The 26,578-nt window shown below is 42.3% G+C and overlaps 2 protein-coding genes across 2 annotated transcripts in view; both read left to right on the top strand.

The window, feature by feature from the left end:
- The window catches only part of LRMDA (leucine rich melanocyte differentiation associated), a 1,122,731-nt gene that overhangs the window by 175,423 nt on the left and 920,730 nt on the right, over positions 1 to 26,578 (top strand). The gene's annotated exons all lie outside the window — the stretch shown is intronic.
- Positions 1,295 to 25,734, top strand: LOC114214207 (elongin-C-like). The gene is made up of 2 exons (XM_088019886.1): positions 1,295 to 1,328; positions 25,245 to 25,734. Exons 1-2 carry the CDS (start codon positions 1,295 to 1,297, stop codon positions 25,583 to 25,585), a joined length of 375 nt encoding a protein of 124 aa, XP_087876012.1. The 3' UTR covers positions 25,586 to 25,734.

The following is a 26,578-nucleotide window of genomic DNA, read 5'->3' as shown; positions in this document are numbered from 1 at the left end:
AAAAGACTGAGTGGTTTGTTCCTAAATGCCAGTCTGGAGACTGGATGCATGGAAACCGCCCATGGAGCCTTAAAAAAATATAAATTCACAGGCCCCACCCCTGGAGATTCTGATTCAGTGGGTTTTGGTGGAGCCCAGGAATTTCTACTTTTAACCATCTCTCTTGTTTTCTTCTGGTGGGCACCCAAACACAAAGAGGTTGCCTGGAGGGGTTAAAAAGCCAGGAGCTGACAAGGACCCAAATTTGTCTTCCATCTGTGCACAGCAGATTGGAAGCTGCTTGATTTAGGAACTGGGATAGTGGGGGCCAATAACTGCGAAGTGGGAACCTTGTCCTTTGAGGATAAAGCTAATGAGGCAAATCATGTTTGCACTTCATACCAGAGTCTAGTTCTTTCTGTTGATTGTTTCTTTCAAAGAACCCTTCTCTGCCTGGAAAAGGGTTACCGCTTCTACCTGGATTTGCCTTCTTGGTCAAGGGCCACATTCCAAACCTTGGTCTCTATAGACCTTTAACACCAGCAGCTGTTTGTCTGAATGCAGTGACCCTTCACTTTACTCAGTGCTGCCCCTCAAAGAGACACCCCACTTTCATTTTCTCCTTAGCCCGCCCTCATTTGTTCACAGGCCACAGTTAATCTTGCAGAGCACCTAGCAGAACAGGGCTGCCCTCCAGCTCATTAGCAGCTGAGATCATGCTAGTGGCTTGGAGTCAGCCCTCTCCATGCTGGTAGGTGGGGTTAGAATCAAGGAAGAAAGCCCAAAGTACTGGTAAGAGGAAGTTCCAAAGAAACACTCATAGACTTGAATTGCTAGAGACAGTTAATTATTTACTCCACAAAATAGACTTATTGAAAGGCCATCAGAAGAGGTTATATCATTTGCAGATAAATCTATGCTACAAATCCAGTACCAGTGATGTCCATGAGTCCTGGAGAGGCTTGAGTAAAAGGCCACTTTCATAGGGTTGTTCGTGAGTGAAGTGTCAAGGACTCTGGTTCTTGTCAAAGGCAATTAAACGAGACTTTAAGCTCCAGTTTTTGGGGAATGAGATTTAAAAATAATCAGGGAGCTCCATTTGAGATGGCTGTGCCATCCACCTTCTTTGTTGTCCATCTCTGTATCCAGTATCCAGCTCTGGAAGAAGTAAATGTGGTGTCTTAGGGGAATTCAGCAACTTTCTCCTTTGCAAGAAAATTTTTGATGTCAAGTTCATGGAAGCATTTCATTTGCTTAAAAAGTTGCAAAATTGGGATAAGAAGCTTTGACATAGCCTTAAGCATTGTGGATACACATGGTGCATCGGAAGGAGCCCTATGCTGTGCCAGGTGAGAAGACCTGACTGTATGCTGTTACGAGTTCTATAACTGTGAAGCACTTGGTGTGAGCATCAAGCAGAATTGGGCCCCCAATGTGCCCATCCTGTGTGGCTTTCCTCTGGGAACAGGTGTCAGTAGTCATCTTCTCTACCAGGTAAGTCACTGGTAGTCAGGCATGTGTCCTTACTAGTTGGTAGAAGGTGAGGACGTTACACTTTATTGGCCAGAAAGAATGCCCAGTCTCTGGTTCTTGTCCCAAGCATGGCATATTGAGATCTCAGGCCTACATTAAAAGCCCATCAAGATGGAATGGATAGTATATTTCTAGTACTGCAAAGTCCTGTTAACTTGAATGAACTGGACTGAATTATAGGTTAGGAACTTGTGAACATACTTAGTCCTTTAAAAGAAATAAAGCTTTATCTCTTTAAAAATTGTGGCAAAATACACATAACAAAGTTTGCCATTTTAACCATTTCAAGGCATGTGATTGAGTGGCATTTAGTACATTCACAATGTTGTGCCATCATCACCATTATGTAGTTCCAGCCTTACCACTTTTAAGTATAGAAAATATTTAAGTAACTGACAAATTGTTTCTCCCCAGAACAGACCTTGTTACTCCATGCGTGTTCTCTTCCTCCTTCTCTGTCTCTCTCTCTCTCTCATCTGTAAATATACAAAGTATAGTATATGAATTTCATAGTCTAACGGTGCCCAGAATGACCTTGGAAATTCTCCATCCATTTGTATGGATGAGGAGACCGTGACTATACAAAGTATAATATATGAATTTCATAGTCTAATGGTGCCCAGAATGACCTTGGAAGTTCTCCATCCATCTGTATGGATGAGGAGACCGTGACTATGACCAGGCATTTAAAGACTGGCCTATGCTTGCATGGCAGAGGCAGGACCACGGTTCCCAATCCTGACCCAATAGGTTTTCTTTCATGTATTTATAATTGGCAATAAATTTTCCATAAACCATATTACTGAACTAAAGCCTTTAAGAATAATTTCCTTTCTTTGCTTAAATATTTTCTCCTCAAGTCTTGTTTACATTGTGAATTTTCGCAGCAAACCCTTTCTTTGGCCCAGCTTAGGCTAAATTTTACCACAAATTCCAAATTATAGGAGTCGTGAACTTTTCTTCTTCCTGAGTTGGCCTTGTACTGGTGGAAATTTAAAGTGTGTAAAATAATGAGCTGTTTTGTGTTTGGGGTGGGGAGGTTGGGAAGTGGACTTCGGAGAAAGCATGCCTCTGTTCTTACAGGGTTCAGGGTGGGGTGAGGCTGGGGTGGGGAGGCAGCTAGCGCAGGCTGGAGCTGACTGAAGGGATGCAGGCAAAGAGGACAGTGTGAGAAGACTCTGCTACAGTGGAGGCAAGGACCCTTCGAGAGAAGCCCTGGCTCCTTGGTGTCCTTTGGAGGCTGAAGATGGGCATTAGGAGTGGTGGTTTGAACAGGTTGCTTGTGGGTGGGTGTTTGTGGTGGTAAGCACAGCCCTCTCGGTTGTGGGACCGATGCACCAGGCTTGCGGAGAACCTGTCTGAGAGCAGAATCTATATCCGAGAGTCCACAGAGGTGTGTAGCTGGGCAGTGGTGGACTTGGGTTTTCTTTCTTTTCTTTTCTTTTTTGTCTTATTGTGATAAGATAGACATGACACAAAATTGGCCATTTTCCCCATTTTAAGTGTCCAGTTCTAAGGCACTAGGTACGTTCACAATATTATACAACCATTATCACTATCTCCAGAACTTTTTCATCTTCCCAAACTGAAACTCTGTACTTGCTAAGTAACGCCTCCCTGTTCCCCTATCTCCCAGCCCCAGGCAACCTCTGCCCTGCTTTCTGTCTCTATGAATTTGACCACTCTAGGTATCTCCTGTAAGTGGAATCATACAGTATTTGGTCTTTTGTGGCTAGGGTCTTATTCTTTTTTTTTTCTTTTTTAAAATTATTGAAGTACAGTTGACTTACAATGTTAGTTTCACGTGCACAACATAGTGATTCAATTCTACACATTACTCAGTGCTCACCATGAGAAGTGTAGTAGTCATTCCCTATCACCATGTGTTATGACACTATTACTGACTATATTCCCTATGCTGTACATTCATCTCCATGACTTATTTATCTTATAACTGGAAATCTAGATCTCTTCATCTCCTGCACTTAGTGTGCCCATCCCTTCACGTGCCTTCTCTCCAACAACCAGCAGTTCCCTGTATTTAAGAGTTTGTGTTTCTGTTTTTTTTTGTTCATTTGTTTTTTAAATTCCACATATAAGTGAAATCCTAGGGGATTTGTCTCTCTCGGACTTACTTCACTTAGTGTAATACCTTCTAGGACCATCCGTGTTGTCATGAATGGCAGGATTTCATTCATTTTTATGGCTAATATTCAATTGTATGTATATACACCACATCTTTATCCATTCATCTGTGGATAGATACTTGGGTTGCTTCCATATCTTGGCTATTATAAATAATGCTGCAATAAAAACAGGGGTGCATTATCTTTCCAAATTGGTGTTTTCATTCTCGTTGAGTAAACACCCAGTAGTGGAATTGCTGGATCATATGATAGCTCTATTTTTAATTTTTTGAGGAAACTCCATACACTTTTCCAGAGTGGTTGCACCAATTTATATTCTCACCAACAGTGCACAATGATTTCCTTTTCTCCACATCCTCCCCAAGGTTTGTTATTTCTTGTCTTTTTGATACTAACAATTCTGGCTGGTGTGAGGTAATAGCTCGTGGTTTTGATTTGCATTTCCCTGATGATGAGTGATGTTGAACATCTTTCCATGTGCCTCTTGGCCATCTGTATGTCTTCTTTGGCAAAATGTCTATTCAGGTCCTCTGTCCATTTTTTAACTGAAATTTTTTTTGGTGTTGTATAAGTTTTCAAAATACATTTTGGCTGTCAACCCCTTACTGGATGTATCATTTTCAAATATCTTCTCCCATTTGGTAGATTGTCTTTCATTTTGTTATAGCTTCCTTTCCTGTGCATTTACTCTGGTTTTCTTAACATGAGTTTATCAGCTAGCCGATACGGTGTCTTTGAGGGAATTAGAAAAAAAGGCACCCCCTTTCTTTGGGTAGATGCAGCCCCTGGCCAGAACCTGAGCTTGGCAAGTGGAACGTAGTAGAGATTTTAGTCCCCACCTGTCTCTGTGGCCAAACACAATTATGTAGTGAACAGTCTGAACAACTCTTTTATCAGGCCTTCAAAAGGAGATTTCCTCTTGCCCTGGAGCCCCTGGCTGGATGTCTTCCTGTTCTTCCCTGTTCTTCCAGTCCCTTTTTCTCATTCCCTAGTTGCAGTTTAGGGTTTAAGTTTGTTCATTCTCCTCAGAATGGGGCTTCCTCAGAATTGAAAAGCTTTCAGAGGCCACCAGAAAAGGTTGATGGGGCTTCTAGGGAAACACAATTCATTCAAATGTCATTTGGCGTGAACTAAGTGCAAATGACTTATGGTGATCAGATTTCCTTTGGAAATACTCAGGGGGTTAAAAATTAAGAGGAGGATTGTGTAGAAAAATAAGTGGAAGGTTTTACTAATGACGATGCCTCTGAAAACTAGTGGAAATATTTCACAACTGAAAATGCAGCTGGTTGAGTATGCTCTGAACCATGCTGGGCCCTTGCCCCTACCTCTTTTAATAAAGCAGGGGCTGAATTGAAAGCAATCTAGGCAATAATGAATATTCTTGTAAATCTCTCTGGTTGAGAAACTCTAAAAATATGGCCAGAGCTCAAGCGGCACCTATTCCTTCCTAATTCTACTGTAATACTTGAATGATATTTTATAAGGCATTAAACTTTAATTGACGCCATTTTACTGAGGAGATTTTAAAAGCAGGGATGGCAGTAATTGAACTGATGAAGATGACTTCTAATTGTTTATTTTGTGCAACGTGAAAAAGATTTCTCTCTAAAATGATGATTTTTGGTCCGATGTCCAAGGACTTGGCTTATTTATTTACATGGTGGTGGTGGTGGTGGTTTTGAAGTGGTGGATGGCAAGAGGGGCCTTAGCATGGTTGAAAAATGATAAGAACGAATTTTCATGCCCTCTCACTGTGGAAGTATTGGAAGACCTGTTGATGCCAGAACAAGGAAAAAGCTGAATAAAATTAAAAAGTACAAAAAGAAACCTGGGTAAAATCATCTAGTGGAGGAATTTTTCAGGAATTTTCCAGAAATGGAGGCTGGGATTTGCTCAGGTCAAAGCCTTGGCCTGGACTTTCCACTTTGCTTTTGTTGGTTTGCAGCGCTAAGAGCATTACTCAAACGTATGCTATTGTGGTTGAGCTGCTTCTTCACCCTTCCTTCTTTTGACATTCCTGGGCAAGGCTGTGTTCACTCAGGACAGGCATGTTCCACAAGTGGGGAGAACTGTGGACTTGAAAATCTGGCCCAAATATTTGGTTGCTGCAGTTAACTGTGGCTCAGGATTAAACACCAAGAGAGTGCTATCTGGCTTTCCTCCTCCCCTCCTCTGTAATTTTTTTCCCTTCTGAGTTTGGTCGTTCATTTCTGTTGCCTTCAGAGTTTTAAAAAGTTGGATTGTTTCTCTCATAAAAATAACACATACATCAGACTTGCAGATAGCCACTAGCCAAGAAGAGAGGCATTTGGGGGCAGTGAGGGACAGGGGAACCAGGCAATGAGTGAAGAATGCAGATGTTGACTTATGTCATGAGTGGTGCCCTAAGACCCGGAGTGGATATAGGGGAATGATGTTATATGGACTGGGAAATTTAAAATATTTGTGGATTGGACTCTATCTCTAAATCTCTCTGCTCCTCATCTGTACACCACCCTCTCTTTTTTTCATCCCTACCCCTGGGGCAGCTGTCCCATTTTCTGGGTAAAGAATAATGAGAGGATTCCACAGTTGCCTTTAAGTGTGATTGCTAAGGCCATAGCGTTTGCAGAGTTCTTCAGGTTTTGCCTTGTTTTTTCATAAAAACAAGATTTCTTATGCAAAATGGGTCACTTGAAAGCACCAAACAATTTCTCCAGGGCAACAGCCAGTGTTTCTTGCAGGAGAGATGTTAGCAAACCACTGACATATGGATGTGATCTCTGTTACTTTGACCAGATTTGGTTTCTACAGAGTGCGTGAGAAGGGAAGATAAATTTTGTCCTAGTAATACTATAGCGACTCATAAATAAATGGTTACCCTTTGGTGCTTGCAGTTTTCATTAAAGTCGCCTGAGCTTTGTTATTGACACCATAGGTTGCCTATTCAGGGAAATGCAGTAAAATTTATCAGTGTGCTTTCTACACCTAATAAATCATCCAAACAGGGAACCATATGGCAGATAAGACCTTGAAAATGTGGCTTCAGCATGTGAGGAGTCAAGTTGCTGAAATCTTGAATGATTACAGCCTGCACATTTTCCCCTGGAATATCTTATAGTTATTTTACATGCCATTTTCTTGTTCACCCTATCACCTCTTTGTCTCTCTCCCTCTTGCTTTCTCTCTCGCTCTTTCCTCTTTTACCCCCTCTAGTGCCATTCCTTTTTGGCTGTTCTTTCTCACTCTTTGTTTTTCTTCTGGGTGGGGGGATATCTTGGATTTCAGCTTCAGAATAGGCGTCCGGAGCAGATAAGACATTTTTATAATGTCTTGCTGGTAGGAGGAAGAGGGGCAGGGAGGAGCAGAGACTGACGGGAAGGCATGATGTATGTGGCGGCTGTGTCCCTCCTCTCCTGCAGCCCATTGTCATTAATCACGGCCATTAGTTTTCAGAGCTGCCTTGTCTGCACTGTGCCTCAGAAAAGCCATTGTTTTTTCATGCCACAGACTAGGGGGGAGAAAAAGGGAAGAAAGAAACCCTAGTACTTTTTTTCGCCTTCCTCATTCTGCCTCCTAGAATGTCTCTCCTCTCCCATCTCCTCTCTCCCCTGCCCCCACTCCTACCCCAATCCAGCTGCCTTTTCTCTCCCTAGAAGTCGGTGGTGGTGGTGGGGACCTCCCCCCAAACTCTCAGTGCTTCTTCAGTGCCTGTATTTTATTCATTTATCTGACAACCTAGATAGCATGGAGCACAGAATTGGGATGTATTCACTGAGTAATAGCTGTGTTACTCATGATGCACTATTTAATTTACAAGGAGGTTCTGTGGACATTTGTGGGGTTTTTCTTTTCTTTTTTTTTTTTTTAATTTATGGGCTACATTTATCACCTGAGGATACAGCATGATAGGAAAAAATGTGCCTATAGCAGAGAATCTATGCTGGGTGGTTGGGGAAGAGGAGGCTGCTACTTGGGGAGGTGTAGTTAGGTGCTTACCAAGCCTTGACTCTGTCTTGGGAATTCCATCACTGCTTAGCAAGTCCTTCAAGAGCAGCCATGGCTTATGGTCAGTTGATGTGACCCAGTCCACTTGGGTGAATCTCAGTGGTTGACGAGGGGTGCCCATTGCCCTTTCCTTCATCTTTGCAAGCTAAAGACTTAGGCTTGAGGGGAGAGGCCTGCCAGACTATATTGTCTTTCTGACTCTCCGTCACAAATTATAACTGAGTCCTATACATGATGTCTGCTTCATATACTAATCTTTAAAAAGATGTGTAGCATTTTGTAAAACATGAGGGCCAACCTCAAAGAGCACACAAGTGTGATTTTAAGTCTAATTTTATGAAACGTGCTGTAAAAATAGCAAATTATTGGTACAAGGAGAAGCATAAGAATTAATGGAAAATCTGTATGACAAATGTTTTTTAAAAGAAAAAGACCCATTAGTTACTTCGTAAAATAAATAAAATTGTTTGAACCACGAACCTTAAATATTGCTGAATAAAAATACTGCACGTACTTATCCTAATGAAAATATGGCAGTGATTTGCTATAAATGCATTAGCTGAATATTCGTAGTATAGGAAAAAAGCATTTATGAGCTAGGGATCAGGAGACCAGGGTTATGCTTTTTCTACTTAGGAGCTTTCTAACTTTAGTTAGATTACTTGATCTCTGAATGCCAGTTCTTCCTTCTGTCGAATGAGGTGGTTAGTTCTAGATCAGTGTTCTCAAAGTGTTGGATCCTGCGTGGTCAGGAAATCATTGTAGGTGATTCATGGGATGGACTTCTAAAATTTTAATAAGTGTTTATGATTACAATTGACTGGTATTTATGTTGAGTAATATTTGCTATTTGTGACTGTATTATAACTTTCATATTTTAATTTCTGAATTAGGAAAAAATGAGTCAATTAGAAGAAGAAATAAAGTGTGTAATATTTATTGCAGAGGTAGGGCTAAAATTGTAGTATGGTACCCAGATGATCAGAAGTTGTGACCCTCCAGATCTGATGATCAGGATCTCTGAGTTAAATGGTAGTTCATGCATTGTGTGTGTGTGTGTGTGTCCACACACACACAGATTATCTTATTAACATATTCTTATCATTAATATCAATAATATCATAATATTAACATATTCGTTATCATTTTTACTAAGTTTAATTCTTCTCTGATTAATAGAGCAAAGTTAATTTTAGAGCAGTTGTGTCTGATCTCAATTTCTGAATTAATGAGATCTTCATGAAGTAGCTGTATAAGAATCTGATAACTGCACAGCCTGACTTTAGACACTGGGGAAATCTGAATGTCTGAGACATGGTGCTGGGGTTCTGTAGAGCACCTCTTACATGGTTTCATTTGAAGCCATCTAGAAAGGCTAGACTCTACCACCATTTTCTGTCTGCCAGGGTGTCTATACTTCTGTTCTCTGGAGTTTCCAGTGGTTTCACATGTGTCAGAGCATGAGAGTCACCTGATCATTGAAAGGCAGTACTGAAGAGACGCTGGGCGGGGGGGTGCTGGGGATGACCCAGACCTGCCCCAGTATTTGGGAACTGCTGGATTAATGCCCTGACAGTGCCTGAGAGAAGTACATGTGTGTGGAAGACACACTGCTGGCTTCAACAGCCAATGCAGCCTTGGTGTAGGTGCTTTTATCACATTAGTGGTATCACCTCCAAGGCCTTTGCATTCCAGTATTGAGAAGCAGTCAGTTAAGATCCTCATCTTGGACAGTTCTGGATGGACAGCACAGTGGGGAGTAGTCTGGGAAGGCCACAGTGGCAGCATAGGGGCATGTCGGGAAGGCTGTCCTGGTTCTTCCAGTCATAACCGCTAAGTGGAAGGAGCGAGCCTGTAGTGTTCAGCAAGTGGCTCGTTGAGGGTGCCTGAAATCATAGCAAGTTGGCAGCTTGTGTCTCCCTCTTACCGGGAAAATTTGGCCAATTCAGTATGTTTGAGTATCCCCTTCTTTGTTAAGTGGTGACATTACATCTACCGTCTAATGAAGTAATTTCTTCCTTCCCGTACACTGCTTTTATCATGCAAGTCTCAGAGTCCCATTCACTGGCTCCCACTGACTTAGAGAACCAAGTGCAGTCTTTAGCTTGGCATTCACTACTGTATCCTTTCTCTTCTGTCTGGACTTCTCCCCTCCTACTCTTCTGTCTATACCCTGTGCTCCAGCCAAGCTGATCTGACCACCTCACAAGCGTGTCTTGCTCTTTCCCAGCGTCCATTACTCTGTTCCATCTCCCCGAGTCACTGCGTGGATTCCCTTGTCCTCAGTCATGCACAGTTCTTGGGGCCATGCACCGTCTCTGGTTTCCTCCACAAACCCTCGTACCACTTTGTGTCTGTGTCTGAACCTTGGGCTCCCCTGGGAGAGAAGGTAGCAGACCAAAGACTGTGACCTTGGACAAGTCAACTTCACTGGGCCTCCATCTCCTTTGCTAGAAGACAAGAACATCCAGAATAAGCATCTTCCCCCATCTCCTGGGAAGATCTGAGGAGATGACGACTCTTGAGGAGCTTTGTGAATAGCAACACACTGTACTTACCTACGGGATATTCTCTGGGAATTAATTATGGGCTGACTTGTGGCTGCCCTTGTATTGCTGTCATATAATGCAATTCACCTGCCATGTTATTGTTTAACATTTCCTGAGTCTGTCTTGACTCTAAGTTGGCCTTTCCTTTCCTTTGCAAGTAGTTTTTGACTTATGAAAATGCTATTCATTATGAAGTAACACTGTAAAATGATAGAAAAAAATTGCTTGCAAGATCGATTCTCTGCACATGTCCCCTTTCTTCCCCCTCTTTCCACCATAAGCTGCCAACTGTATGTAGTCATTATTACCATGTTATTCATCTACGTTTCTATCTCCCATCCTGTTGTCCTGTTTATGTAGAGCACTCCGTGTGTGTCTCCTGGATACTCTTGGAGGGAAGCTCCCTGCAGGTATTAGGGAAATGTCCTTGGTTTGTGGCTGACAGTGGGTTTGCAGTGCTTGCTGCTGGTTTTAATCAGGACCAACCATTGTAGTTCATTGCCATGTTATGGGATGCATGCTCTGCGGTGGGATGTGAACAAGGTCCCAGAGATTTTCCTGTTCTTTGGCTGGGATTGAGATAAAAATATGCATGTCCTTGTGTTCCTCTCCCAATTTGTATTTCTCCCTCATCTTCTCCTCTTTATTTGTACCTTTCTTCGGTATCCCAGTCTGCCTCTTTGGAAGATGACTGTGTGCACTGGCTCCCTGTCAGACAGCACCTCTCCCTGAGGTAGAAGCTGGGGAAGGCAGCATCTGCTGGGGAGTTAGGTAGATCTGGGTTTACGGTGGTCTCTGCAAACATGATAGCAGTGTGGCCCGTGTGTGCAAGTTGCTTAACCTGACGGCCGGTGTCCTGGTCTGTGCACATAGCAGCATATGTTCCGATGCCCAGCAGAGTGCATTCAATCGTTTTATTTATTTTTCTTCTTTTTTGTTCTATTTGGTTCTAATAATGTCAGCCCCCACCCCCACCTGCCATGTTGTTTTATCTGTGTTCATTGTGGGTGCATGGTCTGCCTCCCACTGTAGCTGGTTCAAGAGTCTTGGACCAGCGCACCCAGAATAGGCCCTCAAGGAGTGCAAAGGCCAAGAGTGCATGTTGCCTGCCCCTTCAAAGGAATTATGTGTTTACATATTGGGCCTGTTCATGTTTTTATCAGGGAGGCCAGTCATTCTTTAGTTCCACCTCAGTTTTTTTTTAAAGATATTTTTTTAAACATTTATTTGAGAGAGAAAGAGGGAGCATGAGTGGGAGGGAGAGGGAGAGAGAATCTCATGCAGACTCCACGCTGAGTGTGGAGCCCGATGTGGGGCTCTATCTCACGACCCTTGAGATCATGACCTGAGCTGAAACCAAGAGTCTGACGCTTAATGGACTGTGCCACCCAGGTGCCCCTCAGTTTTGCTTGTAAGTATCAGGAAAGGGAAATATTGAATGAACTGTACCTGTTCATATACAATTCAGGCACAAATGTAAAAATGAAACTCACTTGCGCTTAAATTCTTAATATAGGCAGAATATGTCATTTAAAAATATCTGCCTTGAGAACCCAGTTGTAAATGGGTCTCACACCGAGGAGTTCGCTGATTTTTTTTTTTTTTTTTCCTACTGTGGATTTTGGCTGGGGGTTGGCCTTCTAAAGCAGTAATGCATGGTGGTCCACTGTCATGTATCTTTGTGCTTGATCTTGGGTGGGCAGAAGTGCTTCTTGGCATCTGGTGCCTTGCAACCCCCTTTTCTAGTCTTAGGTGCACAAAGTCTTGCTCACCTTGAATGCACTTCCATTCCCTTTACTCAAATTTTGAATTGCTTTTTTTAAATTGCTTTTTAAGACCTACTTCAAATCACACCCCTTTGCAGTTCCTTCCTTAAGGACCCCATTTAGTGATTGTGAGTTACTCCTGTAAGAATTGCTGGGTGGGTATTTATTTGGGAGTTAATCCTTACAACCTCATGGTGTTTCTTCTGTTGCTCTTTTGAACTGTAACTTTCAACTTTGCGGATTTTCATTTCTCACATGGGTTTGTCCCATCTTAAACTTCTTTCTCCATGGTGCAACATTCAGTGCAGAGTAGATGTTCAGAAACTTTCTGTTGGTAGGTTGGACTGAATGACTTGTCCCTCCTCTCTTGTACCGCCCCTGTTCTCCCAGGAAGGTGTCCCTTCTTTTTCCTGGATTAGCTGTTCTGCCTGCTCTTGGTTGGTAAGTATGTTGGCAGTCAGTGAGGAAACACCCAGAGACCTGCCCTCTCCCAGTGGTGGAAGCAAACTTGCTGCCCTAGCCAAGGAAGCTGAGTGAAGCACTAATGTTCAGTGTGCTCCCTGGGTACACAGAAGGCCGTTGAGGCATTTCTCGGAGGTGTATAAGCTCTCTGGAACCGTGGTGTGTGGGTGTTAGTGTGTGTCAGTGTTAGAACTTTGGCCATAGTAGATGGAGGGAGAGGCTTTGCTGAGGTTCTGCCAGTGCCTGATTCTGGTGTGGCCTCTGCTGAGGCCCCTGGAAGGAAAAGTCGAGGCGCCTCTGAATAGAAAGAGAGGGAAGGGGGAAGATGAAGAAGGTATGGGCTCCTGTTGTTCTTTGCAGATGGAGAGGCCATTTCCTGCTGCTGGTTGCTGATCTCCACCTCTCTCTGCTTCTCTGCTCCATGATTATAAAGTGGTTTTGGCCATTTACCTAAAACATATAATCCAGGGGACACTGCATCAATCAAATGTTGATTTGATAGTACTGGCAATTGCCTGCAGCTCAGGCAAAATTTGCCTGTTTTGGTTTTGTGCAGTGAATGAATTGATTTTCTGAAAAAAGCTGTGTGTGTGTGTGTGTGTGTGTGTGTTTATGAGAAAGAATGGAGTTTGATTTTGTTAGTGGGTTCGTTTTCTTCGCGGGGGATCGTGTAGGAAGAGGAAGGTTCATAAAGTGTTTTGTGTGAGCTTGAGAAAGAATAAATGCAGACATGAACCCAGACAAGATAGATATGAAATTAATGATGTTTTACAGTGAATTAGGAAGAATGAAAAGATGCAAGAGATCCCAAAGATAAGAGGGCCAAGACAGATCAAATGCTCCTGCACCCAAAATGGTGTGTGTTGGGTTTAATTATCTTCTTTCCTTCCCCCAAGCTCCCTGTTATAAGCAGGCATGCAGGCCATGGTGCATGTAGTCTTGTCTACAGTTTTTACTTTTTGCAAAGTCATATGTTTTTAGCTCTGATTGCAGCCACTACCGAGTGGCTCACCTTGTCTTGAGTAATGAGAATAAACAACTGGTCACTGCACTGACCACTGAAACTAATAAAGATATATAGTACTGGGCTGGCTTAGGGAGTCACAGATGCATTCTTAAACTCTGTGTGACATTTATACCAAAGGAACATGATTCCAAACTCACTCACTGCTTACCCATTCTGGGAAGGAACAAACTATTTGACTGATGGTTTGCTAAATTTAATATGCTTAGCAAGTAAAATTATTGCCTACTCTAATGCTGTGTAATTATTAAGATACACTGCTTTTAAAAATACCAAGTGAATAATATTGATTTAGTGAACTGCTATTTAGAAAAATGCCAGCAAAGGAGGAATATTTTATTTTAGCTGCCTTAGAGCTGTAATGGGTCTGGGCTGAGATATGCATGTGGAAATAAATTATGTACAAGGTAAACTATTTTGTTATACAGTACCCATAATATTAATTAAGCCGTAATTTTACCAACAATGCTTTAATTTAACAAATAAACAGGAATCATCTGTACCATTCTTTCAAATATATAACTTTGGGACCATGATAAAACATGCAGAAGCACCTGCAGTTAATTGTAAAGCAAACAGTGAGACTAGCAACTTTAAAGGGTAATTGTAATTTATAATTTATTTATTTGACTTATGCTGGGTATAATTACTGTTATAATGCATTATTATTTGCAGTCCAGCATAAGATCTATCTGATTCCAATTGAGCACAGGCAGCCTGGTGGAGCTTTCGGCTTAGGCCCCTTGAAAGTATGCCTTGCTCCCCTCTGTTCCCTGCAATGGGAGCTTGTAAAATAAAGAAGAATGGATGGGCTACTGTCAAAGGCAATCCTTGTTCAAAGCTGTAAGAATATTTCCATTTCCATTTAAGCCAAGAATTTTCCCTGCCCTCACAGTCCTTTAGACAGCAGTACTGGGTAGTGACATTGTCAGGGTCTGCCGGCCGCCAGCACCGTGGGCGACTGGGCCAGGCTGGTGGCTCTGTGGGGAGGGAAGTGATGCGGTGGGAGGGATGGGTGTGCGCAGAGCCAGCTTTTCCCTAAATTCCTGTCTGAGGGTGTTTATTGTTGTGCTTTTGAGCTTTGTTGTTGTTGTTGTTGTTTTCAAGAGCAGCCTGGAAGGAACAGCCCGAGGGGGAAAAATACCACCGTGGAAGAAAAGAAGCAATTATAGCTGGCTGTTTGTTTGTGGCTAACAGAATGCTGAAATGGCAGATTTGCAAATTTGTAAGAGAGGGAAGCTTAGTGTTCATCTTTATCAGCCAAAGTGGTTTCTTGTTAGCTGAGCAGCAAGCTAGAAAGCGACCGATTTTGACAACATAATTTACATCTTTGTATAAAACTATTGCTGGCAGCTGAACTAATTTGTGCTGGATTAGGTTGTTTGTCTCTGCTGCTGACTAACCATGCAATCTATCAGAGGCCGTTTTCAAATATCACTTTTCAACTGTGCCCTTGAGAGGGGGAATTGATCGGGAATATACGGAGCAAAATTACTCCAATAACTTTATAGAAGAAACAATTACGGAATCATACAGATGTGAATAATTCTGAAAAGTAGGAACAAATATGATGAATTTAGCCCTATTCCTATCTTTCACATGTGCATGAAATTTATAAATAATACAATAACACATTATTGGCCCTGTTTCCTCTTTCTTTTTGGATCTCGGTCGATGACGGTAATAGGAGAAGAGGAAAGTGCTTGGTGGAAAACATTCTCGGAGACCATATTTGAGGATTTTGAGATGCAGGTTATATGAAAGTCACTTACAAGGTGCTGGAGACAATAGTTCACATACACATGTCCCGTAGAATGTCTTTTCATCCAGCCTGAGTTTTAGAAGTTTTAAAATAAAACGCTCTGATAGAAGGAGACGTCAGTCAGGCAGATAAATTTGTGCTACCAGCATGGGTGATAAACATACAAATATATTTTATCATGTATTTCCATGTTATATTAATAATTGTACCACGCAGAAGAGGAATGGAGTCTCCCTTCTGCTTTTAAGTGAATATCTTAAATGTTTCTTCCTGTCCTCAAGGGAAGATACGGGATGATAGAATAATATAAGGGGGCAAAAAAGGAGGGGGCGGGGGCAGAATTCACAACTGATAACTGAGCTGGAGTTGTTTATAAGATGCCTGAGATTAGCCAGCAAACAAAAAAACCATTAAGCACCTATTATTTTAAAGCAGTGGGCACATTTTTCATCACTTCCCTCTGATAAATTTTCACTTGTGCATCCTGCTCCAGGTAATTAATTGCTTTCAGTTCAGAGGAGTAATAATGCAATAAATTATGCCAGTATTTCTAGTCAGAGGATCATTTTGCAGCTTCCTAACCAAGGCAGCACTAATAACAATCCAGGAGACCGGTGGGCCCTAAGAAAAAACAGTGCTCCATTATTATAAATTGGTTATGTAAAGTGTCGAAGGACCAAGTCCTCAAAATTGCTTTCAAGTGATCTTATTCATGGAAGTTTGCACATTCATGGGTTTGGTCAGGATAATCCTGTGTGAAGGTTACATAGCTACTCTCAAACCTGGGAGCTTTGCAGACTCTGGGCACTCCAGCTGTGATGGCAGGGTCGTTGCCGAAGGGTAAACCTCTAGTGGGATGGACCTTTCTGAGATGACGGGGATGCTGCTGCTGATGGTATTAGTGGTGTGTTGAGTGCTTGCCATATATAAGCACTGTTCTGAACCTTTACATGTACCAACTGTATTTAATCCTGGTAGCAAACCTCTGAGATAGGATTATTGCTATTCTCATTTCCAAGACTGAGGAAAATGAGGCGCAGAGTTTTTAGGTGACTTGTGCAACTGGTATTGGAGTTCATGTTTATATCCAATGCGCAGCACTGCCTCGCCGGAGGAGGTTTACCCCTGACTCCAGCCTGGACTGCAATGGATCAGGGTAGGGTGGGCTTGGAGGCAGAGTTGGGAAGGCACCAGCTACCTCAAAAAAGTAGTTGTAATCTTCCTTGGTTCCTTACAACTTCGCTCAGCTTCAGAAAACTTCTGACTTGTGGACCTCTTGCTGTAGCTTAATTTTTTTTTTCTAGGCTTATAAAATAACACATATCTGCCCCCTCTCCTCTGTATAAACGACTTCAGTGGTTCCTCTTCTCTCCTCCCATCGTCCCTCATTCTATGCCTTCTCCAGGCAAAGTTCCAACTTTCAGAAGAGCCTCACAGAGGAAATTTAGAGAAATCCTGTGCTTTTCTTTTGTATATGGTGTACTTTTATTTCCTGTAGACAGCTTAAAGAGGAGGTGATGGTCTGTTTTAGCTGCTTCCCACCTGCCTCTGTGTCTGTGTACAGACAAACTCAACCACTCAGAGCAGCGCCAAAGAGGGGAGAACCAGTTGACCTTGACTGTCCCATGTGATAACCACCACCGCTCCTCCTCTCAGGCCTTGGACAAGTGGAAGGTTTTCTTGCTGCTTTTAACCTTGAGTGATTTCTGGTGCTGAGGAGGCCAAAGAAATATTCTTGGGCAGAGAAGGTAGGGCTGAAGACCAGGTAGAGGGAGGACCAGGAGAGAGACTATAGGTGGCGCAAGGAGGGAAGAGCTGTGGTCTTTCACATGAGGTGGGAAGCATCTTGCTAAGCTGCTAGGGAGGAAGGTCCCCTTGGAAAGGGTTTAAGGAATGGGGTCAGTGGGCTCCATGAAGTTTTGGATGTTTTTACCTTACCTCTTGTTCTGAGGCTGTGTCTTAAAACCCAGTGCTTGGCACACTGCAGTGCAAACAGGGAATCAGAGGCAGAGAGCCCTCCACTGACCATGGCTTTCCCTGGGTAACCATAGGTTCCCCGGGTATCCCCAGCCATGGAAGGGGGGGAATCTGGAGTGAAATGGCCTGACCGTTGCTTGATTGTGGGGACCGATGCGGGAGGTAAACAGGCTGGGGTTGGAGGGTTCGCTTTTCTGCATTGTCCACAACAACCCAGCCTGGTTTTCTCCAGTCCCATCTTGGGTGGCTGTCCTAGTTAGTGCACCAGTCATTGAGCTTTGTCCCTAATTTACTGCCACTGATACTATTCCTTGAATTGAGGGAATGGTTTCCTTATTATAGTTGGATGCTTCCCTTACTGGTCTTACCTCCTTGGCAAGTGGGGCTCCATTGGTTCATGACCTCGTGGTTGCAAACACTGTTTCCCATTTGCCACCTACAGTTACCTACCAGGGTGAGCTTGTATTTTGTTATCTATGTGTTTTACCTACCTATGAGGTCTTAACATTCATCCTCAGATATAGCCATATATACGTATTAGTCATCATACAAATATTATTTCCATATTATTCCTGAGCCAGAGGTTGAATTAAAAAAAAAAGGGAGGTGAGTAGACTGGAGGCAGCAACTAAGGATTTTCCTTAGAGCCTTTCTCCACTATAATAGTATTCTGAGTTCTGTATTCTCCAGATATTTGAAGATATGGAAAAAGATGAGTTTTTAATGAAAATCTAATGTATTTAAAGAGGATGATTTATGGCAAATTTGCTCCATGTTTTAGGCTGTTGGAAAGTCAGAAGTGGAGAAGGTTTGGTCCACAGATGGGATTGTTGAGTCTGGCTGTTCCAGGACAGTCAATATAAAAGGGGGGAGGGTGGACTGACGGCCACAGGTGATGTAGAGGGCCTCAGATCTGTTATCTTTGGGTAATAGTCTGTAAAAATCTTGGTGAGCATCAGAATGGAGAGGGTTGAAGGGCCAGCTCAGCTAACCACCAAAGCAGTTTATCTAGATGCTTGGATCTTGGCTATGGATAGAAGTCTTCTACTTCTACCATTAGAAAGTAGATAGTGTAGTGATTTCTCAAGCCTCAGGCACATGCTATAGGCTTGCTTCCCATTTTGGGAAGATACGAACACTCCAAACTGGGAGACTTCAAATTTATTCAAGACCCGGGAATGATGTGTAGAATCTTAATTAAGTAGCAGTAACAGGTTTGTAAATCCTTTTTTCCCCCCCTGTAAATCACACAAATCATCACCTGTGCCATTGATTGATTAATTCTCTGCCTCCCCTATTAGGTTGTTCTCATTGAGAGGGTAGGACCTTGTCTGTCTTGATGGTCGAGTTTCTAGCATCCTATACAGTGCCTGGCCAGTGGCTGGCCCTTGGTAAATATTCTTCATGGGAAGAATGGACATATTAAGATTGGGAAAATAAAGCACAAAGAAGATGATAAAATATCACCCATTAACCAGACTACTCTGAGTAGACTATTGTTAAGTATTTTCTTGTACACCTTCCAGTCTTTTCATTGTGTGTTGCCCCGTGCCCACCACTACTCATACTGATAGGTACGTTTTCCACCTCGCACAGCAGAATCCTGGTGGACAAAGTTTTAACTCTTTACAATTTTTTTTGTTTGTAAAATTCCATGGAAAATGGCAATACAACAATGGATACTGGTCTGTGACTTGAGCTTTAGGAATGTTAAGATGCTAATGAGTTTGGGGGTGGAAGGTGCAGAAAGGATAACAACATTTCATTCTCTTATTTTTATATTCCTTTTGGGTCACAGCAGAACACTGGCACCACATTTTCTGTTGGTATATGTACTATGCATTTTCTGGCTCTGAAATGGATTGCCCTGAAAGTCAAGTCCACTCCTCCCCGTGAAGATAGAAATAGGATTTAGAGAAAAAGGAAGAGTGAGAGGTACTGCCCAGACTGACTTACACTGTAGAAACATTTCCATCCTTTTCATAAAAATGCCCCAAACGTAAGCTCCTGGCAGCAAGCCAAAGCCAAAGTGTTTGGCTGCTCCTTCCTGGGCCTTAAATTTGTCCTTGACCTGACCTTAGAGCCCTGGCCCATCAGAACTCCTGACTGTGGACATGCTAGCTGGTTTCCAGAAGGCCACCTGAGTAGTGGAGGGATCCAGGAAAATCACTGAGTCTTTGCACACTGCTTCTTGGCATCGCTGCCTTCAATCCCCCAAGACAGCGAGCAGCCTTCTCGTTGTCCACAAAGCCAGAGTTGGAGGCTGTTCTGATCCCTCTGGTAGAGTTTTTAGTGCAGCCCATCTTCAGGGGCTCAGCTGCTTTTGCAAATGAGTAACCCAGATCACTAAGTGCCAGATCTCTTGCATCCTGTCTTGCCCTTGTTGGACTCAGAAGCCGAGAACTCTGACTCAATATGACTCTGTAGATAGCTGTCCTGGGTGTGGAGAGAGACCTCTGCTCATCAGATAAGAAAAGCAGGAAAGCATAGTTAGCATTCTGCATGAAAAGAACTCTGTAGTCACCGTCAGCATCATGGTCTAGTTCGGAAGAAATGTTGGGCAATTGAACCTGGTAGTTTTCTATTTTATAAATGACTAGTTGTAGGTTCCTCCCCCCACCCCCGCCAACCCAGCCTTTTTCTCTTTTTTTCTCTCCTCTCCCTCCCTTTCTCCTTTTTGGACTTAAGAAAGGGTTCTCAACTTCGTAATTTTAAAACATATTCTCCTACACATGTCATTGTTCTTTTTAATAGGATCTGCCAGAACCACTCTGTGCAGAGCCCCACGTTTTCACATTATTATCTCATTGTCTATCCGAGTGTTATAGCCTTACTACGACTTCCTAACTAATCAGCTATTTCAACTTTCATTCCATAAGCTTTATGTCTGAGCGTAATTAAATGAGCATTAAGTCCTTTTTTTTTTTTTACTAGCAAAGCCTGAAAGTTCTGATATTACAGTAATAAGTGTGAAGTGAATTTTGAATGGCATTTATATCTGTTCATGGGCTCTAAATGTTTGATTTGCATAACTAGTTAAAATGATATCAGAGCAGCATATTGATTTAATTCCATCTCAGAAAACTGTTAATTAATAATGATAATAAATGTGTCAGTCCTTTATTATCTGCTTTGAATTGGTGATGATAGCTATATTAATACCACTTCAGTAATAGACCTCTGCTGGCTATTGTTGGCAAAGCTTTCAAGGCCTGAATCACCTGCAATCAGAATTTAGAAAATTTATTGCAGATCAGTTTTAAAAAGAACAGCCATTCCATCATATGTGTAATTTTATTAACACCTACATTTTAATTTAACATTTTATTTACATAAATCATCGTGATCAGAAACTTCAGGAGGGTTTTAAACAAAGGCACTTTTTCATTTTTATGTTCCAAGTTAAAAGTTGCCTGATGGAAGGACTGAGCCCAGGATGATCCCTTTTTGTGGGGTTGTCAGACCCATGGCGCCTCCTGCTGCATTTCTTCCTTGCTGGGCTGGCCAGTCTCTGGCTCATTACGAAGGTGGAACCTGCTGGTTCTGTTGCGTTGCACTCGGGCTTGTGTATATGGGAATGGTGGGATTGCTGGTGATGGCGCTGGACGGGGGGTGGGAATCCTTCCCCTTCCCTACTCTTTCAAGGACTATCATAGATTCAGGAGCCAGTCTCACTTCTCTGGCTTTTGGGAGAGATGCAAAAACCAAGATGTCTTCTCTAACTGGGTTTCTGGAAAGCAAGGACAACATGAATAGTTATCTTACAATGGCTAGGCATTTCCCCAAACTGAGATCTCCAGGGCCTGGTAATGTTGAATTTCCAGAAGAGATGTCAGAGTCCCAAGAAATCTTCCAAGTGGCTCTCAGTGGCTTAATCTCTGTCACATCTAGTAGTCATGACTGTTGATGAGTGTGTGTGGAAAATTTTATAATCTCACTTTTCTTTTCAAACTACTTCTTTAAGTAGGCTCCATGCTAGGCCATGCTAGGCTACACACACACACACACACACACACACACACACACACACACACACACACACACACACTCCCCCACCCCCAATGCTTAGCACCCAGAAGACACTTAATGATTGGTAGCCTGTCTTTTCCTTTTCCTCTTAAATTGTGGGCATACACTTACCATTCCTTGTCTGTCCCAGGCTGAATAGAGACCTGAACAGCCTCTGTTCTTGGAATCAAGAATTTAAATAACTATTAGGTCTGCATCAAGAAGCCTGAGGAACTTGCTGCTTTCCCCATTAGAAGTTTACCCCTAGGTTTGACTTGATGGATATCAACACAATTTGTGTAATTGGAGTCTGCTTCCCTCCCAGTCCTCATGTTTGGTTCATATGTATGGATGTATAAGGGATTTTTCTTACTTGGAATCTGCATAGTATCTCCCCCTTTCTTCTCTTACTTCAGAACTAGGTCTGAACTTGCTTTTACCTTTTGATCTTCCTTCTGACCTGTTCTTAGAGAAGAAATTGCTAGCCATGACACCATATAACTGCAGAGTCTTCTCATTGGTTATAACTGAGCTGTGGTCCAGGGAGATTGTGACACGCCCAAGATCTCATAACCTCTTTCTTTCTTTCTTTTTTTTTTTTTTTAAGATTTTATTTATTTGTCAGAGAGAGAGAGAGGGAGAGAGAGACAGAGAGAAAGCACAAGCAGGGGGAGCAGCAGGCAGAGGGAGAAACAGGCTCCCTGATGAGCAGGGAGCCTGATTCGGGACTGGATCCCAGGACTCTGGGATCATGACCTGAGCCAAAGGCAGATGCTTAACGACTGAGCCACTCAGGTGTCCCATGATCTCATAACCTCTTAATCCAAGTCATGCATCCCATCTGTACCACCTACCAGTCCACTCAAGCAGCTCCTGGAACCTCAGTACAACCTGGAGTAAGAACTCCAGTTCTTTCTTTGGGCATCCATCCCTTTCAGTTTCTGCTCATTACTCCCCTTTTTATATTCAGGTTCCACGAGGCAGTGAGCCTTGTGGCTTCCCCCTCCTTCCCACCCCCACATGGGAGCAGGAGTGAAGTCTTGGCCTCAAAAGAGCTTGCTAACACTCCCTTCAGACTGTCCCATCACCAGTCCTTTCCATTTCTTGATGGGAAAAAAACACATCCTTTGTTTGAGCCTGTGATAGATTAGCATGGCTTGGAAGGAGTGCTGGCTTTCCGAACTCCTGTGGGTGTGTCTTCAGCTGAACAGTTCTCTCCTGACTTTGATTTCTCTCTCAGCAAGTGGGGGTGTAATTCGCCTTGACATCGCTGGCCATCAGCACCACACTGAAATGGGCCTTCTTTGACTCAAAGTGACAGCCCTTGGCCCCTGTGACATTGTTTCCATAGATTTGCAATGAAACAGTTTTATATTTTGCAAAATAGAGTGATCTCCTATGACTGGCATTGATGTGGTTTTGCCATGGTCTTCTGGAGGGTAGGGCTGTTTCCACTGACCCACCCTAAACTGGTTCCCCTTATTCTGGAATGTGGGCACATTGCTCTTAGGCTGCTTGGGGTGATGATTTTGTTTGTTTGGTTTTTTAATCATTGTTGAATGCCATAATATGTTCTGTCCTTGTGTAGACCCTACTTCTTGTTATTTTATTGGCTCCTAGTATTCCAAGACCTTTGTTGCCCATCAGAACCTTAACACTTCTGCCCTTCTACATTATAGTAGAAGGTGGTCAGTATCCTAGAGAAAAGTGAACTTGGTACCTACCCCTGGAAGGTGAGTTCTTCTGGTGCCTCTCACACTTAGAGACAATATGATGTATAGTCAGAGGGAGTATCAACCTCTTAAACCTTTGTCCAAGATGTGGAAATCTTTGGGGGAGATTACTAGAGGAAGGAATTGGGCTGTCCACTGATAGTTGGTCCTTTTCAGAGAAGCTGAAGTCACAATCTGGTTGTTCTCAGCATTTTATAAAAATACTTGGAGGCAGACAAGGATGTTTCATCATCCCATCTAAAAAAGGGCTGTTGTGATACGCCCCCCCTTTTTTTCCTAGAAGGCTCTAACCTTTGGACTTTGAAATTTATCATCTTAGCTAGCCAATATCAAATTATTAGGGAAGGCTTTACTAATATACTGTTAGATTTATTAGAATATTAAAATACTTCTAGAAATGTTATACTTTCTAAGCTTGCACCCTTCAGACTCCCACTCAAATGTTAAAATGTGCGGGGGGCGCTTAAAAAAAGATTTTCTTTTTTGCCACCAGGTGTCTTGTGGGGCAGGGACCAAGTTGTCTTTGTATCCAGTATAGGGTAGGCCTGTGTCTTGTTCAGCATACAACTGCTGAGAGGATCCCTAAAGAGTGCATTTTTTTTTTTTTTTCTGCTAAGAATTTTTCCTCCTAGTGTCAGAGGATCAGGCAAGCCATTCCCCCCCCCCACCCCCCGCCAAGATGTCATGTTTGGGCTTTGCCTTGTCATGGCCTCTGCTGGTGAGAATTTTCAGAACAACTCCATGTGCGTATTTCTGACCTTGGCTTCTCCCTGTGGGTTGGGGGAGGAGTCCCAGGAGAGTGGATTCCTGGCAGAAGATGTGGTGAGCGCTTGAGCATGTGTTTGAGGGGAGATGGGATGTCAGGCTCTGGGAGTTCTCTGGAGCAGTCTCCCAAGACATTGTGACTATTTACATATTTTGAAAAAAAAAAAAAGCAAACTTCTCAAAGGGATGGCTTTTCTTTTTACAGCCTCAGTTTGCACATTCTTTTAGATTCTGGCCTAGCTCTTTTTCTCTGATGGTTGTAAACTGTATGGCCCAACTTTCTAAATGGGAGAGGAGAGTTTTAATTGAGAGCCGGGGCTGCACGTAGAAGCCTCGGAATAGGAGTTGGGAGGTTGTCTTGTGAATTTTGGTTGAGGTAGGTGACCCTGCTACATAGGTGTTAGAAGTTGTTACAGTAGAGGAGGTTGAGCTTAAACACCCTCTTTGTTGGCGTTTGCCAGTCTGAATGTGTTTTTTCCCCGCTCCTACCCACTCCCTGTGTGAGTTTGTATTTCTTTAGTCCCAGCTGTTTGCGATATTTCACTGTCAAATACATAATTAACAACTTTGTAAGCCAAGTTTAGTGTGTTTTTACATTCATGCACTGAATGTCTTTTCTGTCTTAAGCCTGTTACATCTTTTTTATTTAAAGCTGCCTCCCCTCCCGCCCCCAACAAAACCTGTTTCTAGAAAATTTGTCATTCTAACATCTTTCCAAAGAGTGAACTGTATCAAAGTGGACTTGGGAAACTGTATCAAAGTGGATTTGGGAATACAGATGTAGATTGTGGTGTGGAATTGCTTTGGAATTTGAAACTGGTTGTGTAGACTGAGCTGATGATGGATCCAGTTGTGAATAATTTTTTGAAACCGATGATGTCAGTGGCAGTTTTATGACTAGGATTTTGACAGATTAGCGTAAGTTGCTGGAATATGGGTGAGAAAGCAAGTCACAACTAAGGGTTGAGCCAATAAAGTAAAATCAAGGAGTTAAAAAAATTAAAGCTCTGTTTACATTTTTTCTTTGAAAGCACATATTATAGTGGATTTTCTCCCACAGTATATTTTAAGCATTTTTTTTCTTTTCCAATCTTAGGAAATTTATTGATATAAATAATCACATAAGGGTCAAAGGAGAAAACCAGATCATCTTAATAGAATTCAAAATTCATTTCTTTTTTTTTTAAAAGATTTTATATATTTATTTGAGAGAGAGAATGAGAGATAGCACATGAGAGGGGGGAGGGTCAGAGGGAGAAGCAGACTCCCTGCCGAGCAGGGAGCCCGATGCGGGACTCGATCCCGGGACTCCAGGATCATGACTTGAGCCGAAGGCAGTCGCTTAACCAACTGAGCCACCCAGGTGCCCTCAAAATTCATTTCTGATGAACTGTTTTTAGTTTATGCTGATAAACTAGCATTATATAGAGATTTAACAGGATGGAAACTCTTTACTTCAAGTCAAAAGCAAACGTCCTGGGCTGTTTTGGCTGCAGGGCTGATGAGAAACTACTAAAGTTCCTGTGGAAGTAAAGTAGAATTTCCTAAGAACATGATGGAGAAGAGAAAACGTATGGTGGCTGTGAAGGCCCTGATGCCTTGTATGTCAAATTGATATCTTCGGATGGTCATGAATTTATTGTAAAAAGAGAACATGCACTAACGTCTGGAACAATAAAAGCCATGTTGAGTGGCCCAGGTCAGTTTGCTGAGAACGAAACTAATGAAGTCAATTTTAGAGAGATTCCTTCACATGTGCTATCAAAAGTATGCATGTATTTTACCTACAGGGTTCACTACACTAACAGCTCCACAGAGATTCCTGAATTCCCAATGGCACCTGAAATTGCACTGGAACTGCTGATGGCTGCGAACTTCCTAGATTGTTAAATAAAATAAATTATAATAAACTGTTAACTTTTTTCAGTATTTAATACCTGTAGTTCAGTTAGTAATTTTTTCATATATAGCATGTTGCCTGTGTGCAGTTGAACTTTAAAGTTCATTGCAAAGCAGATTATCTTCTGTTCTTTTGCATAGCAATCAGTTGAAATTTGTTTGCTACATCAACAAATTAAGGACATTTTCACAAATTGAGAAATAAATATGCCAATTCGTAAAAAAAAGAAAATAAAATCCTTCAGTGGTGCAACATTAGAAAAAGTCAGGGCTGAGATAAGAGTGACCATTTCTAGTATGATTTAAATTCATCATTTTCTTCAATCCTGGAAGATCTCACCTGGAGGTTTTGGTCACTCTGGGGCTGAATCTGACCATCAGGCACTCTGTTCTGGCCTGCCCTATGTTTAACAATTTTTTAAATTAGTTGTGAACCTTTAAAGAAACTGGAGGTTTTACCAGAATATCCTTATCTCTGGCTTCTCTTGAGAAATCTGGCAAGATGAGGTCTGTGCTCCTGAATGTAACACAGGGCCAGAGCAGAGTGGCCACTCCTGCCTTTAGACATAGAGGCTCACTGTCTAGGTCTCAAGGGCCTCCCGAGGCTCAGGTCACTCAGTAATCTCACCTGCTGGCCCTGAGGACTCTTGAATTTGCAGTCACTGCCTTAGTTAATGCAGGAAGATAAGAAATAGAAATAGTCATTATATAAATAACAAAAAGGACGAGGTAAAAAATACCATTTTTGAGGGAAGTGATTGTGAAGCTGGAAAACTCAACAGAATCAGCTGAAAACTCCTAAATGAATGAGAGTTACAGGAAGTCATCAAAGTAGATAGAAAAATCCATATAGCAAAAGGGGAGGAAGAACGGGTCTCATTTAGAATTAATGACAGCAACAATGCCTATGGATTAATTTAGCAAGAAATAATGCAGGACTTCTGTGAAAAGTATAAAACCTTACTGAAGAGGGTAAAAGATGAA

The sequence above is a fragment of the Eumetopias jubatus genome, unplaced genomic scaffold (genome assembly GCF_037043125.1).
Source record: "Eumetopias jubatus isolate StellerSeaLion01/CBP00866 unplaced genomic scaffold, mEumJub1_p1.0 scaffold_17, whole genome shotgun sequence".
Classification (NCBI taxonomy): domain Eukaryota; kingdom Metazoa; phylum Chordata; class Mammalia; order Carnivora; family Otariidae; genus Eumetopias; species Eumetopias jubatus.
This window is presented reverse-complemented; position numbering and strand designations above follow the sequence as displayed.